This window comes from Colius striatus, chromosome Z (genome assembly GCF_028858725.1).
Source record: "Colius striatus isolate bColStr4 chromosome Z, bColStr4.1.hap1, whole genome shotgun sequence".
NCBI lineage: Eukaryota > Metazoa > Chordata > Aves > Coliiformes > Coliidae > Colius > Colius striatus.
Genome location: NC_084790.1, coordinates 50,465,069 through 50,480,760, shown reverse-complemented (window position 1 = coordinate 50,480,760; position 15,692 = coordinate 50,465,069). Strand labels below are relative to the sequence as shown.

Sequence of the window (15,692 nt, the reverse complement as noted above, 5' to 3'; positions counted from 1 at the left end):
ATCTGAATATTCACAGTAGGCAGAATGCCTACTGAGTGGTTGTATTCTTTGCATTTTATGTCCCTTTTATGTTAGCCTTACACCATACAAAATACATGCTAACTCACAGCCTAAGTGTGGAGAAGGGGTTTGCTCAACAAAAAGACAGAATAACTAAAAGAGCAGAAAGGGCTGGAGGCCTGACCATTGTCATATACCATTTGTGAGCAGCAGCTTTATTACTCTGCTGTAGTTTGGATCACTAATAGCATCACACAATCATAGAATCTTAAGGGTTGGAAGGGACCCTGAAAGATTATCTAGTTCAACCCCCATGCCAGAGCAGGACCACCTAGAGTAGGTCACACAGGAACTCATCCAGGTGGGTTTGAATGTCCCCAGAGAAGGAGACTCTACAACCCATCTGGGCAGCCTGTTCCAGTGCTCCAGCACCCTCAGAGTAAAGAAGTTTTCTCTTATGTCTCTTTCTTTGGAACCTCTTGTGTTCCAGCTTGTACCCATTGCCCCTTGTCCTATCACTGGACATCACTGAGAAGAGCCTGGCTCCATCTTCCTGACCTTGGCCCTTTACATATTTGTAAACGTTAATGAGGTCATCCCTCAGTCTCCTCCAAGCTAAAGAGCCCCAGCTCCCATAGCCCTTATTCAGAAGGGAGATGGGGAGGAGAACCTCTCTCAACCTACTGTCCACAGCCCTTCTAATACACCCCAGGATGCCACTGGCCCTCTTGGCCACAAGGGCACATTGCTGGCTCATGCTCATCCTGCTGCCCACCAGGACCCCCAGGTCCCTTTCCCCTACACTACTCTCTAACAGTTCATTCCCCAGCCTGTACTGGTACATGGGGTTATTCTTTCCTGGGTGCAAGACTCTACACTTGCCCTTGTTGAATTTCGTTAGATTTCTCCTACCCAACCCTCCAGCCTGTCCAGGTCTGGTTGAATGGCAGCACAGCCTGCTGGTGTGTCAGCCACTCCTCCCAGTTTAGTATCCTCAGCAAACTTGCTGACAGTGCTCTCTGTTCCCTCAGCAAGATCAGTAATGAATATATTGAACAGTACTGGTCCCAGCACCGACCACTATACCAACTAGACCCTCCCTCATTGATCACAACTCCAACTTCTGTCCTTCAACCATTTAACAATCCACCTCACGACCTGATCATACAGCCCACACTTTCTCAATTTTTTCTCTGAGGATGCTGTGGGAGATGGTTTCAAATGCTTTAATGAGATCTGATCTTTGATATGTGACAACAGTTTTATGCGAAAGTAAAGGGCAAACAAACTACCCTATTCATGATGGTACAACTTCTTGCCATCTCTTAATGGATCTTTACATGAAGTGAAAGATTCCAGTAGGAAGAACTGGGAAAGTTCACAGCTGTAAGGTTTGGGAAGCAGAATCCCACATTTCTTAGTCATATTAAAACACCTTTCTCAAGATGCTTATGTGTAATATACGTACTGAAATCAAACCCCTGGTAGCTTACTTTTACATACAGCATTAGTAAGAGACACTGGTTTTCATGTAGCACCTTGCATTTTTCCCTCTTTGCCCTGCTTGAGTCAATCAGATTTTCTGTCACTTTATCTTAGGCTTGCCCTAGGTCATGTAATCACGTTAATATAATGAACTAAAAGAATTACTGTCAAATCATCCCAGTTTTTAGACAGGAATTTTATTAGACATCTTGTAACAAAGAAAATATGCCAAACAAACGTGCAAGTAATTCAGTAGACATTTCAACAGCCAAAAAGTCTTTAACTTCTTGGTGAAAGCAGAATTGGAGTATTTGAACCAACGTTTCCTTTAAATCAATATACCCTCAGGTTTGTTTTGCTGTGGTGGCTGTAAGACTGCTCAATTTTCTTTCTGTGTGGGAAGTGACCTTTATGAAATACCTGTCATTCAGTAGCCTTTAACTTTTCTGACTTCCAGGCAGTTTGTGTTTCTTTATCCCTCAGCCCATCAGGCTATAATTGCTGACACATCCTAGGGCACAGCATTAGCTCTCTGCACATTAGACCCCTCTGTCTTCCCTAAACCACCTTCTGCTTAAGCCACTAATCAAATCTCTGCAGAACAGCTCTTTGCCCTCCAAATAGCTAGCTGAGGTTGTTATGCATTGACAGGAGATATTTCTCATCCCATTCACTGGAGTTAGGAGGAAATAATAGCAAACGCTATTATTTCATCGCTTCAAATAATCCAGAGAACCAAAGAGCAAGAATGCCATTTGAATCCAGATAACTCTCATGACAGTTAAGCACGTTACAAATATGTTACTGAGGCAGACTCACACATTGTAAAATTAAAACAAATAGAAATCCTCCAGAGACTGGGGTGAATATCTTTAGATGATGGAAAAAATGGTCTTCCACAAACAGGCTAACTGCATTTCCTACCATATGGTAGCACCTCTTCTGCCTATCAAAAAGACTTGGCTGGAACATGAATGGAATTTCCCCAGGCACTTGCAATGGCCATAGTTCCTCTTTTAACCTAACCCAGCACCCACCCCCTTCTCAAATGTTTGTATATATCTGCATCACGTAGTGCCAAGCTGCTCGTGATTCTCGAAGCTGCCCATCTCGATTTTTGCCTAAGCTAACCATCTATGTTATTGAACATGTGCAGTCATTCCTGATAGCACGTGCTCAAGCAGAGCGGCTCCAGGTTTAAATACGGGAAGTGACTATTGGTACTGACACCTATCTGCTTCTGTGCAGCCCCACCAAGCACAGGCAGCCATTGGGGCTGGTGGAATTTCACACAAAGTTATCAACCTGGAATATAATTCACAATGGGTACCAGCACATAACAGCCCTTGCCTACTTTCCCATTTATTTATCTTACAGCACAAAATTTGACAGTTATCCTCACCTCCTACAAAGTATTGGCCTGTTCCTTGTTTAGCTAAACAATCTTTCAGTCCATCCCAAGTGCTAGGCAAATGATTTACCAAAATGACAGCAAAAAGCACTTAGTTCTAAAAGCTCCAACGTTTACCTTTAAGTGACAATGAAAGAAAAAAAAAAGTTAGCACTCAAGAACTCTTTAGAATCCAAAGTCTTTACATCCTTTGTAGAAACTCCAGTGCTTTTCCATTAGAGAGCATGGCAAAAACTCCTCTTTACGTATCATTATCATGTCATGGAATTGAAGAAAATGTGTCAGACTTTCCACTGAGTTGAACTGGACAGAAGACCCTGTTGAAAATGAATACAGAATATACATATTACTGGAAATTACATAATAATGGAAAGCAACCACTGCCACTATTATCTTGAGGGGTGTTAGCAGCTCATTAGAACCATGTAAGCATTAGTCACTCTTAGAAATATTTGTCCTAGGAATCTTGTGGTGTAAGACTCTTCTTATCAGTACCTCTCACTTGTACCCAGAGTTCAGTGAGATAAAGGCACTTTGTGGTGCTCAGGGTGAGAAGTCAACTGCTCTGGCCATTTCCAATCATAGAAGAGGAAAATACATTTTTTCTTCAGCATTGCTTGAATTTCACATATTACGTCCACCAAGGGGTAAGTTTAGGATACTTCCCCAAAATTAAGGAATCTCTCTCACAGGAAATGCCCTTCCTACAGTCCCGAAAGGAGTATATAAAAAGGAAGGCATACACTTGTGTACAAGAAAGTGCAGGACTGAACAACGGGGTTTTTGCAATATTTAAACATCTGATGGACTGAAGCAACCACTGAAATGTGTGAACTTAAGGTGCTTGTGTCAGTGTAGAGAAGCTAAACTTTTACTTCTCACTATTAAAATCAGTAACATAGTTTAGATGTAAAGACCCAACAGTAAGAACTGTTGCAAGACATTTTATCCATAACAGCACAGACTCCAAAAGGCACTTATGTAAGTAACTAACTTACAGAGTAACTTACTTTTGTTCATCTTTCATCCACCTGCTACCTTCAATACCCTTGCACAACATACTAAAGCTGCTGTGCTGCTGCAACCATCCCAACACAGAACTGCCAGAGGAGTCAGAACTGTCACATTTAGCAGAAACCACCAAGAGAAGGAGAGCTGTTAGAAAGTAGAGGTGGCCTCTGTACAAACAACTAAACTATGTTCAGACACCATTCAAGTGCCATTCAAAAGAAGCAAAACAGGGTAGGGATTTCAGGATTATTAGATCAGTCAAGATGAATCTCTGCCAAGATGCAGGGAAAACATGTTTAAAGCAACACCAGTTGGTCATTTAGCTCGCACTTATTTCTCGGCTACCACATGCCACACCAGGTTTGTCTTTCTGCTACCAGAGTTTTCCAGCTGTGTCACTAGACCAACTTCAAAACACAAAATGTATTCACTGGACTGACAACATCAGTCAGTCTCAATGCCAGAACAATCAGCATATCTTGTAGGAATTGGGACTTTTAACTCCCTGTCTCAGTGAGGATTTCCCTGCCACTTTCTGATTTCCAGGAGCTCATCACTCAAAGCAGCGAAGTGACAAATTGCTATTAGAAGCGAGAGGTTTGTGTTCAGAAACACAAACACAGAGCCTTGTGCAGGACGATTTATGCTGTTCTACACCCATAAACAACCACAGCAAAGCCCCTGACTCCAGTGAGAACAGGACTGCACCCAGTATCTTACAGCCCCACTGGCATCTTCCGTACGTTCATGCCATAACTCAGTCCATAGTGGAACAAAAAGCACCACCTGATGTCTAGGGTGTATGTAAGTATCTTTGACTACAACAAAGATGGGCAGGCTGAATACAAATCTTGCTTGAGAAGCTACATCACAATGCCCTTCACACAGTCATGGATGGGAAGGCCCCAATTAGTTGTAAGGACACTTTGAGGTAAAAAAGATCTTAAATCTGATTTTATTTTTAAAAACCAAACTGGCAGAAACTGAGGTGACACATTGTCATTAATACTGAATCCACAGCAACACAACTTCAGGCTGTTTTGATTTGCTGAAAATAGGTTTTCCCTTCTGAAATATCCAAATTTTGTATTGAAGTACAGGAAAATTTCTAGTCTGTTTTGTCATGAACCTTAAGCAGCAATTAAGCTCTCCCTGCCCTTGAGCAATTCTCAGCCTCTTCGGTACTCAAGGCTGGTCTTTGTTCCCTGATGGACACCTCCAGAGGCCCCACCTAACCTATGTCAAACTATGGTTCTGCACAATCACACTGTCACCTACTTACTTCTGAAGTGACATGCCACTTTCAGAAAAACCTGAGAGGTAAGAATTACAGACATTACATTCTTAGAAAAGGCTTCCATGTAGTCCTAGAGAGCTGCTTGCCTTTTTTTGTTTCCCCCCCCCCTCCCCCCGCATCCCCAGCTTTCTTCCAAAAACATGAATAGTGGAGTTTCCTAGTGAAAGCGGTTTCTGACATAATTGTCTGAGTGAAATCTGAGCTCCCCGTCCTTCTTGCACTGAGGGGCCCAAAACTGGACACAATATTCCAGATGAGGTCTCATGAGGGCAGAGGAGAGGGGGAGGAGAACCTCTCTTGACCTACTAATCAACCCCCTTCTAATACACCCCAGGATGCCATTGGCCTTCTTGGCCACAAGGGCACATTGCTGGCTCATGCTCATCCTGCTGCCCACCAGGACACTCAGGTCCCTTTCCCCTACACTACTCTCTAACAGTTCATTCCCCAGCCTGTACTGGTACATGGGGTTATTCTTTCCCAGATGCAAGACTCTACACTTGCTCTTGTTGAATTTCATTAGATTTCTCCCCACCCAACCCTCCAGTCTGTCCAGCTCTGGTTGAATGGCAGCACAGCCTGCTGGTGTGTCAGCCACTCCCCCCAGTTTAGTATCCTCAGCAAACTTGCTGACAGTGCTCTCTGTTCCCTCAGCAAGGTCATTAATGAATAGATTGAACAGTACTGGTCCCAGTACTGTCCCCACCAGTACAGAGGGTTCAATCACTTCCTTGGTTCTGCTTGTCACAGTATTTCTGACACAAGCCAGGGTGCCATTGTCCTCCTTGACCACCTGTGCACACTGCTGGCTCATGTTCAGCCATCTGTTGACCAACAACCTCAGGTACTTTTCTGCAGGACAGATTTACAGCCACTCTGCCCCAAGCCTGTAGCATTAGAAAGCCTGAGTGGTTTACAACCGAAAGTCTAATGCAAGATTCTTGCAAATATGCACATGCAATGTTTGCTGTTAGCCCAACTGCACATCTGTCTAGAAGGCTCTGAAATAGTTAACAAGTTGGTTTCATTCTACTGGAGCAATTCATTAATATTTAATTATTCTCCTGCCAAATCAGCAGCTTCAGCATCACAACTTTGTACTTATACACAAAATACGAAGGTAAGATTGACTGGCAACAAAATTGAAATTAATCACCTTATCATTTTCCAGGACTAGAAAAGCCCAGAAAGTAAACTAGTTAAAAGCCAATTCATACAGCTGAATTTCAGAATATATTCAGCATGAATTAAAGCAGCAAATGGCATTGTGTATCTGTTCTTTGGAAACAAATGTAGAGGGTAAACAAATGCAGCAAATCCACCTATGGGCTATGAGGCGTCTCATGGCACCTCCAAAGCTTCATTTCAAAGACTCAGTGAAATACCTTAAGATGCTTGTTTTTAAAGGAATCTCTTTCTTAAACAGTTTTCATAGTTTGCTTTCAAAAATATTTTTTATCAAACTATGAAACCTGAAATGTTTTTCCTCAGAACTGGATACAAAAGGTTGGGTTCTGAGAGGATGTGGAAACTGGACTGGTGGTTAAAGACTTTAGAGGTTATACTGAATGTTAAACAATTACTTCCTTCAATTAACAGGGCAATTGCAGTAGATATAAACAAAAATGTGTATATGTGGAACAGCATTTCTGTACATTTTTAACTTACTGTTTTTTGTAATATTCCAAATCTTTAATTTTGCTTGATCCCCACAGTCTGTTAGTGGTTACCTTTCCTTATACAATGACTCTGCACTCTTGCTATGAGAGTACCCGATCAAGTACTCAGATAATAGGGTGGCAAGGACTATCTATGTCATAAGACTATTATCTTGGTAAGCAGAACTATAATTAGCAACTACATTACTACTAGTAACTACATTTGAGAAAAGATGAATGTGGCTGTTCAGCAGAGAAATATAGCTCCTATGAGTCATAATCTGTGTAACTTCTCAATTCATATCAGAGTGCAGTTAAACCTGAGGTTTTTGAGACATAAATGTGAACACAATCTACTACACAACCTGGCTTTTGTAACTTTAAAGACCATCTCCCTCCAAATACCCTACCTTGGCATTTAAGAGGCTAAGTCTATTTGCTTCTATTTAAAACGAAACAAAAGAGTAGTGGGATAACAAACCAGTGTCTGCAGAGGATTCTCAGCTCCAAGGTCTACTGAATTCTTTGCACTGTAGCTGCAGGGCCTACATATAGACTTGCAGCAGAAGCACAAATAATTGTTCTATAGCAAAATGTAATACTGAAAACATAGTTACAAGCCATATCAACTCCACAGAGACAAGACCACCTTCAGGAACATTTCTTCTTTTCCCTTTACATTAGATTACATGAAATTATTCAGAAAGATACTGTATTTCTCCATCTAAATCCAGGAGACATTTGCCTATGCTATTATTTTGTTATTTTGTAACTACATCAAAATAACAAAATATTTCTAATTTGGACACAGGAGTGTGGAACATAATGAACTCTGAAAAACTTAATTAGTGGGTCACTTGGGGGCACACAAATCAATTTCATGACACTTTCTTTTTCCTTTTGTATCTTTTGTACAGCACTTACATCCACTATTAGGTTTTTTTAAGCACTTGAAAAAAAAATCTTACTGTTCATTTCCCTGGAAACAGCTGCTTCTCTTTCAGTGCACAGCAATGTTTTCCTAACTTCTGCTGTTGGTAAGGATGGCACTTTTGGCTGCATACTTCTCAGGTCAAAGCTCCCACCAGGCTGAGCAATGTAGACAGGATTCTGATGGTGCTGGATGGTGCCGGGGTCAGTCATGACAGATGTCTTTCCTGAGAGCATAAAAAGATCAAGACAAGCTTGTTCTAAGAACAAACAGTATGATTTAACACTGGTGGTTTAACGGTTTAAAGCACAGAGCAGCTACCCAGGTAAATGCTGCAATGTTCACTCAGCTTTACACCACCTGACACATGTAAGGGCAGATTTTCCTCTGCCCCTCTATCAGACCAGCTGTAGCTGCTGTAAGATGATCAAGGTGTTCTGTTTTTTAAAACTATGTGTCTTCCTTGTCAAAATTGCATTAGATGTCATGCACATTTAACTTGAAAAGTAGACTGCTAAATACATTTGCATTTCACTGCTTGTCTCAAGGAAAACAGAAACATGAGATAATCACATATGATCAGGGTAAAACTATTCTCATTTGCTTTCATGAAAATTTATTGACCTCAGTTGCTCATTTTATGCTAGATACCTGAAGTAACATCAACATAAACAGCTCCCATGATCCAGTCAGTAAGAAATCATCTGGATTCCCCTGAAAACACTTTTTATGCCATACAGCTTTGAGATCCTTCTTGAACTAAAGGCAAAAAAGAGCTATTCTAGTAACCATTAGCATTGGCTAATGTTATTAACAGCAGTAAGGGATTGCCAGAGCACAAGAATTGTACTAGTCCTGTTGTTTTCCAAAGACCATATTCCTGAAACAGAAATCTGCAAAATGGATGTACATATGGGGTTTTTTAAGCTACTTTGCTGGAATTTCAATGTGAAATATCTCACACCAGCATCTGCCCTGCAATTGACATCTGCTCTTCAGTTGACATTTGCTTCTGAATCCTTGTTATTCTCGGTCATTTATAGCAAACATTATATCATCATTACATGTACCAGAAAGCACAGAGGAATTAATTCCAAGCCATATGATCACTGTTCCTTCTGGTTTCCTACATGCAGGTAGTCTGGAAGTACTGTTTATTTTCTTAATGTATACTTGTCACTCAGGCTTGAATATGGTAATTCCTGCTTTCTGCTACCATGATCCTAGAAGAGACTAAAGACCCAGTCAAAGAAGAGACATAGATGAAATTTAGTTAGGATTTAGATTACCAATTCCTACACTGCAATCTTTAAAGGTTCTGTTAAATACCTGCATTGCTCTTGGACTGCTTTACTTCATGGGCTCTTCAATTTTTTTGCCGTAACGTTCCTCAAGTATCTAAAAATCTGCAGCTATACAAACCTTGAAGTACCTTAACCTCAACAAGGCTGAAAACTTGGGACTTTTCTTGCACTGGCAGCCACAAAACAGCAACTCCCTTCACCTGTCTTGCCTAGGGAGCTTGAATTCTTAGGACATGTTTCCCAAATTAAGCTTTATACAAAGTTTAGTGGTAGCTGCTTTTTCCTGTTAAAAGATGGCTATATACAGCCACTGCCTGTATAATTTTTTCTTTCACATCCTCTTTATACAGTATCCCAAAGAACACTGAGCTAAGATATGGGAAGCTGGAAGGACTGTGTGGGAGGGGTATTTATTACACCGTTCAAGTTATCAGGACCCATTCTTCTCTTTTGATGATGTTCTGGGATGCATGGGGAAAAAAAATCAATTCATTAATACTGTAAGAAACAAAGGAGATTCATTTTTTACAAAAGCAGGACAGATTTCTATGACAAAATACACTAAAGCTGCAAGTATATTAGAAGAATAAAGGAGTGCCTGGGAATGTCCCCAGGCAAGTGGCACAGAATAGCTCACTGCCACATCTGCAAACGTTGCTGTGCTTTCAAGCAGGCTGAGTGTAGGCAGAGTGCCTGCTGGGAACAGCCCTTGCAACAAGCCAACTCCTAAATGGGACTTGGAAACAACATTTGTGAGATGCCTCATGCCCACAACTGTTCTCACAATACAACAGTGCAGGTTAATCCTCTGCTGGAATGACTTAAGGCACTGTTTAATTTCCCTTTACACATCTGGCCGTACAGCACCTGAAACAGACCTGAAACTGAGAACACTTTGTCTTTCCTTCCCTCAGTTTCTCACCTAGGGCTAATGGTTAGGAATTACCATGATCTCAAGTTACATGTGACAAAACTACTTCTTTAAATACTCTTTCTCAGATTACACTGGGCTTTGTACGAAACACGTGAAAAAAATCCTGCTTACCAATGCTCAGACTGGTTTGTATTCACCAAGAGTATTCTTTTAATAAATGATTTTTTGGTTTGTGTTGCCATGTTTACCACAAATTTTCAATCAGAGGAATAATTTACCAGAACTAGTAAAATATTCAAAAGCCTATAAAAAAGTTGGACACTAAACCTATTTTTAAGTCACTTACACCTGGTGTAAACTTAAGTTTATACTTACACTAAAGCAGGGAAATGTAAACTCATTATCTGGATGCTCTTGGCTTCAAGCAAATACTAGCAGAACATGGTAGTCTGATTATCAAAGTAGTTATTTCAGATTATTACATTTTAATTTACTTTTGGTACGTTAAGAACAGATCAAGCTTCTATCCCAGTTCATGTGAGATGCAGTGTCTCATCAGATTAACAGAACCAACCACAAAAGCCCAAAAGCTTTTTGGACTCCAAGTACACCTTGCTGTCAAAGGGACTTGGGTTTCCCTGGGAACACATTATTTGTTAAAATTAAGCTGAAGTTCTTAAATCAGATGGGTAGTTCTGAAAAAATAGTTCAATACCTTTTCATCATATCCGTGCACTCTGTTTCTTATGACTGTTTAATAAAATAAAATAATAAAATATCCCCCTAATTATTACTGTTGCTTGGACATACTGAGATTTCTACCAATGTGTATTACTTAATGTGACTTTGACACGTACATGTGATTGGAAGTTACGTTACTGAGTCTGAGTTTCCAAGAGACTAAAGAAGTATTAAACTATTTAAAATTTCACTATATGTGAAACATTTTTAATGCAAAACGTTACACAAATATTTCTTACATAGCAGCCAAGTCATTAGTAATGATCTTCACACAAGCCCTTCATGGAAGAAAAGAAACACACTTCTTTAAAGATCATATGTAAGTTCTGGCACTATTCATTTTTCATGACCAAGATCTGTGATAAGCATGTAGCCCAGAAAGCAATACAGGAATTCTGGAATTTAAGCTCCTTAGAAATCACATTCCATTGTGTTTTCAGCCACAGTGAATATTAGATTTAAAGTGTACATACCCAAAGGCTCTCTTTCTTGAGATCGTAATTCCAGGTCACTAGAAACTGATACAAATTTTGACAGCTGTGTCCCAAGATATGTTACCTGTACAAACAAACCTAAATGGATTACTGGTCATTTTCATTAGTGGTTTTTCTAACAGGTGTAAAAATGTCACTTTTTTATAAAACTGAGTTTATGCATTTAATCTTTGTCTGTTGAGATCAAGCATAAATTCTGATTTGAAATCGAAATGAAAATACAACCCATTGGCAAAGTCCTATAAACTCTGCCAGTATATTTGTGACACCTTGATATTTCAATACATTTGCTCCTTTCAGCTCTTTCTGTTAGTCCCTTAATCGTCTTTAAAACTATTCTTTCAAAGGATTGATAACTTCTACAGAGGGCATTGTACAATCTCTCAACACTTGTAACTAGCTCACTACTGTACAGCTCCAGGTATGTAGCTCCTTCTTTGCTGCTTATTCATTAATAGCAAGAAGACTTTTTAACATTTAGGCATGTACATTCTTTTGCTTTAAGAAGAGTAAGGACATCCAGATCAGTGAAAATTTGTTCCTGCCACTTATTACTGGCCTACCTTATTCCACACATATTTCCATGTCACATAAATATCATTTCCTAGTAGGTCTTTAACCCACTGAACTGGATTCTGCAGTATTTGTCTCTTACTTGTTCTGATCTTGCCATTTTTTAAGATCGTGGCTTTATAGGTAAAGTCCTACAAAAAAAATAAAGAAATAATTTCCAATTCATAAATTAATGACTCTGAATTACCATCCTTAAAACATGAAAAAATACTGAAGCATAATATAGCTATAAAGTTGCAGATAATTCTGTTTTTCTCTGAAAAATGTTAAATAATTTAATGCTACTATCACAGACTGTGGTATGTAAAATAAGAGGATTTATTCCAACAGAGTAAGAAGTTTTGAACAAAGAGACACCATTTCAGAGTGCAAATCCATCTATGTGTGTTTATCAAAATTGTATTTTCATCTTACTTCCTCTTAGATGTAACAAGGCTGTGAATAAACTAATTTCCAACTCAGAAACTCACAGGAGGCTAAGTCTGTGCAAGAAGAAACTGTTACTCCAATGCAATCTGCCTTCCATGTGTGGAACAAATGCATGTCAACTGTGAAATTCCAGCAACGATACAAAGATTGAATATATTTGCATGAAACTTCACTTATGTCAAGGAACATTACTTACATGTTTTAGGAGGAAGCTAACAGCATTATCTTAGGCAATATTAAGCATAAAATAAATTACTGTTACTGTCTCTTTGATAATGCTAATACAGACCAGTTCTGAAAACATATGTGTACCTCCACAAGTTTGTAGCTCAGTGAATTAAGTGGTTTTGTTATATGGGTCTCAGTTAGGCTAAGGAGACTATGTACCACCTGTATGTTGTTATCAAGTACATCTCTGTAATGATAAAGAGAGAAACAACTGACCATTTCCTGCTTGCAATGTAACAGATGCTGGCTTCTAAACTTTGCTCTCTATAGCAACATTCTTCAAGACATAAATGAGTGTCACTGTCATTCCAATAACGATCAATGGCTTCTCTACACTCCAAGAATTAACATTTCTATATGTGGTTATAAATCCTCAAGATTCACATGCATCAAGCCAGTATCACAGAAAACAATCTTGAGAAATTAAAATAAGCATACTGAATTCTTCATCCTTCCATTTATTCATCTTAAAGGTCACACAAATATTACATGTATCTCACAGAAAAGAAGTGTGTCTATATACCTACAACATAGTCCAGCTTATGACTTACACTGCCTTCTTTTACAAATCACTGGACCACACAAAACAGCCACTCTCAGAAGAAAAGCATTCCCCAGCAGATTAAAGGTATCAAAAAAAGGAGCCTTTTCTACACTAACTACACCTGGTGAGTTGGCTGAAAAGAACCTTTCATGTTTTAATCAACATATTGCCCTGGAAGTTAACTAGCTCACAGCTGGGAATTCAGTCAATAATTCCGTAATTTGCTCAATACCAACCCAGTCCCCTGGCAGCTGCCTTGCAAATCTGCTCTCTACTCGGAGGCACAGATATAGCTTTTGGTTTAACAAAAAAGAGGGCCATGTTTGGGTTGGGGTTTGTTGGGGTTTTGTGGTTTTGTTTTGTTTGCTTTCACAAATATGGTTCACATCAGCCTGTAAGCTATGGAACCAGGTGGCATGGAAGTTATTTTGTATATATTTATGTCCATCACAGCACTATGAAATCCTTGATGTCACATTTCTTTATTTGACAGACATGACAGTTGATTCAAAGTTGACATAAAGTCATAAAAAAACCACACAGTGATTCTGCTCTGGTTCTAGCAACAGGAAATGTTAACAAACTGACAATGCATAGTTAAACATAAATTTTACACATGTAATACTCTGGGTGTTAAAATTAAGTGCTGACACAAGACATCATCCATAGCATTATCCTTTAAAATTCATAAAATATTATCCGTAACAAATGAATAAAAATATTCATTGCCAAGTGCTGAAGATGCAGACTAAATCATAAGTACTGCTGTTTCCCCATTTCAGAGTTTGGGGTGCTTTTTTTCATGATATGCTAATACTGACATTATTATATCTCAACATTTACCTGCACTTTGAATTCTAAAACATTTTCTCCTGGTTTAATCCTTCCCAATTGAAGTAGATCTATTAATTGAAGCTTTTTCTTATTTTTTCTTTCATACCTCACTTGGCTTGGTTCATATTCCTGATCACTATAGCTCTGGGAAGATTTCTCACTGAGGTTTGCTGGATAATCTGTATTTAAGGTAAGATTTGTAAGCACTGAGTTGACATTAAATGAGTTCTCACTGTTCCGAAGGACCATTTCCTGCAGAGTATTAGGGAGGTTCTTTGTAGACGTTGACAAAATTACTTGCTGCTGCTGCTGGAAAGCTTCTTTCTTATTTACATATCTCTGTAGATTTTCATCTGTAAGAACCTGCTGGCAGTCACTGCCTGTCTGACAGACACTCTTATTGACAACAGTGCTTTGGGGTTCTACAATATTTAATACATTGGTGACTGAAGTGGGATTTAAAGACTGGTTTCCCCATTCTGCAATTGCTACACAATCAATGTCTTTTTGCTGTGAGCACTTTGCTTTAGCAGTGGAAACAGTAGGTTCTGAAGATAATGCCACCACTTCTACAGCACTTGTAAGCTTTGACATGTTGTTGAAGGGACGTTCTCTTACTCTGTTTTCAGATGCCCAAGTGTGATCAGAAGCCTTTTGGCTTCTAATTGCTTCTTTATTTGCTCCTGTCTCATCCAAGCAGACATGTGGATGTTGGCTGCACTCCTGAGCTGAAAATCCATTTTCTAAAGAGGGGTGTGCTTCTACTCTGTTTCTATTAGGCACGTTGGCACCAAGCCCCATACTAAATGAAACTACATCAGGACACGTGATTTCATCAGCAGTTAAACTTTGTTCTTTATCATTACCACAGGAAATAACTAAGCTTGAGATTAGCTTCTCTGAACATGATGAACGGAACACTTGCTTTGTTTTTCTGTAATTTTGTATTTTCTGGATTAATTCCTCCTGGGTTTGGGCAACAGTCAACAGACTCTTTTGCCTAGAAGCAAGGTCAACTAACTGTTTTCTCAGTGCTCCTTTTTTAAAAGATTCCACTGAAGCCCTACAGAAAAATTGTTTTAAAGAAAGGACATCAAACATAGTGTAAACACAAAATAAAAACAGCTTAAAATACATAACCCACTAAGAACAGGAATCTGTTTCAATGGACTCTGACAACACCTAAAATCTGAGCAATCCTTTTATCATGTTGATGTTTATAGTTCATATCCCAGGCTTATGCACAACAAACGGCAGAAAAATGTGTAGAAGTAGGACACAAAGCATCAAAACTTCAGTAACAGCTTTGTCCTCCTACATCACCCTTAATTCACAGAATAAAAACTGGGTCTGTATTACCACTGTCTTTTTATCACCACAAACCCCAATATTTCATTACATTCAATACTTTTGCAGTTCTAATTTGGAGCCTTTAAAAATGAGCTCAGAATGAGCTACTAATGGATGATGTTATCAGGGTTTTTTTTATGATGTATACAACAAAACATTTTGTGAAGCCACAACTGCAATAATACCACATAAAAGAGGACAGAGCAGCTTAGGATGTTGTATGTTAGTTTGGGAATGTCCCTCCCTTTATCAGACCCTGCCCTCCGGCTGAGCTGGTCTTCCCGTGAGGCTCCTTTGGCACAAGAGCCACCAGCCCATGATAATACATTTTCATCCTAATTCCCTCTTGTGGGACAAGTGATTGCAACACTACTCTGTCACCATGCTTGGTAAGACAGGGAAGTCTCACAAGGTGTGTAGGAAAAAGAATAGCAGCATGGTTTGCTTTTAACTTCACCTGCAGCAGGGTTGCCATGCAAGTGACACCATCCCTGTCTCCAAGGAGAGACTGTTGAGGGGATCAGAACA

The 15,692-nt window shown here is 39.4% G+C and overlaps 1 protein-coding gene across 1 annotated transcript in view; it reads right to left on the bottom strand.

The window, feature by feature from the left end:
* Positions 1–3,061: 3,061 nt before the first annotated feature.
* Positions 3,062–15,692, bottom strand: part of ANKRD31 (ankyrin repeat domain 31) — a 57,557-nt gene continuing 44,926 nt past the window's right edge. Inside the window, 5 exon segments of the mRNA XM_062018829.1 lie at positions 3,062–3,213; positions 7,831–8,019; positions 11,186–11,270; positions 11,770–11,910; positions 13,824–14,877. Coding sequence (XP_061874813.1) covers positions 3,062–3,213; positions 7,831–8,019; positions 11,186–11,270; positions 11,770–11,910; positions 13,824–14,877 — 1,621 coding nt within the window.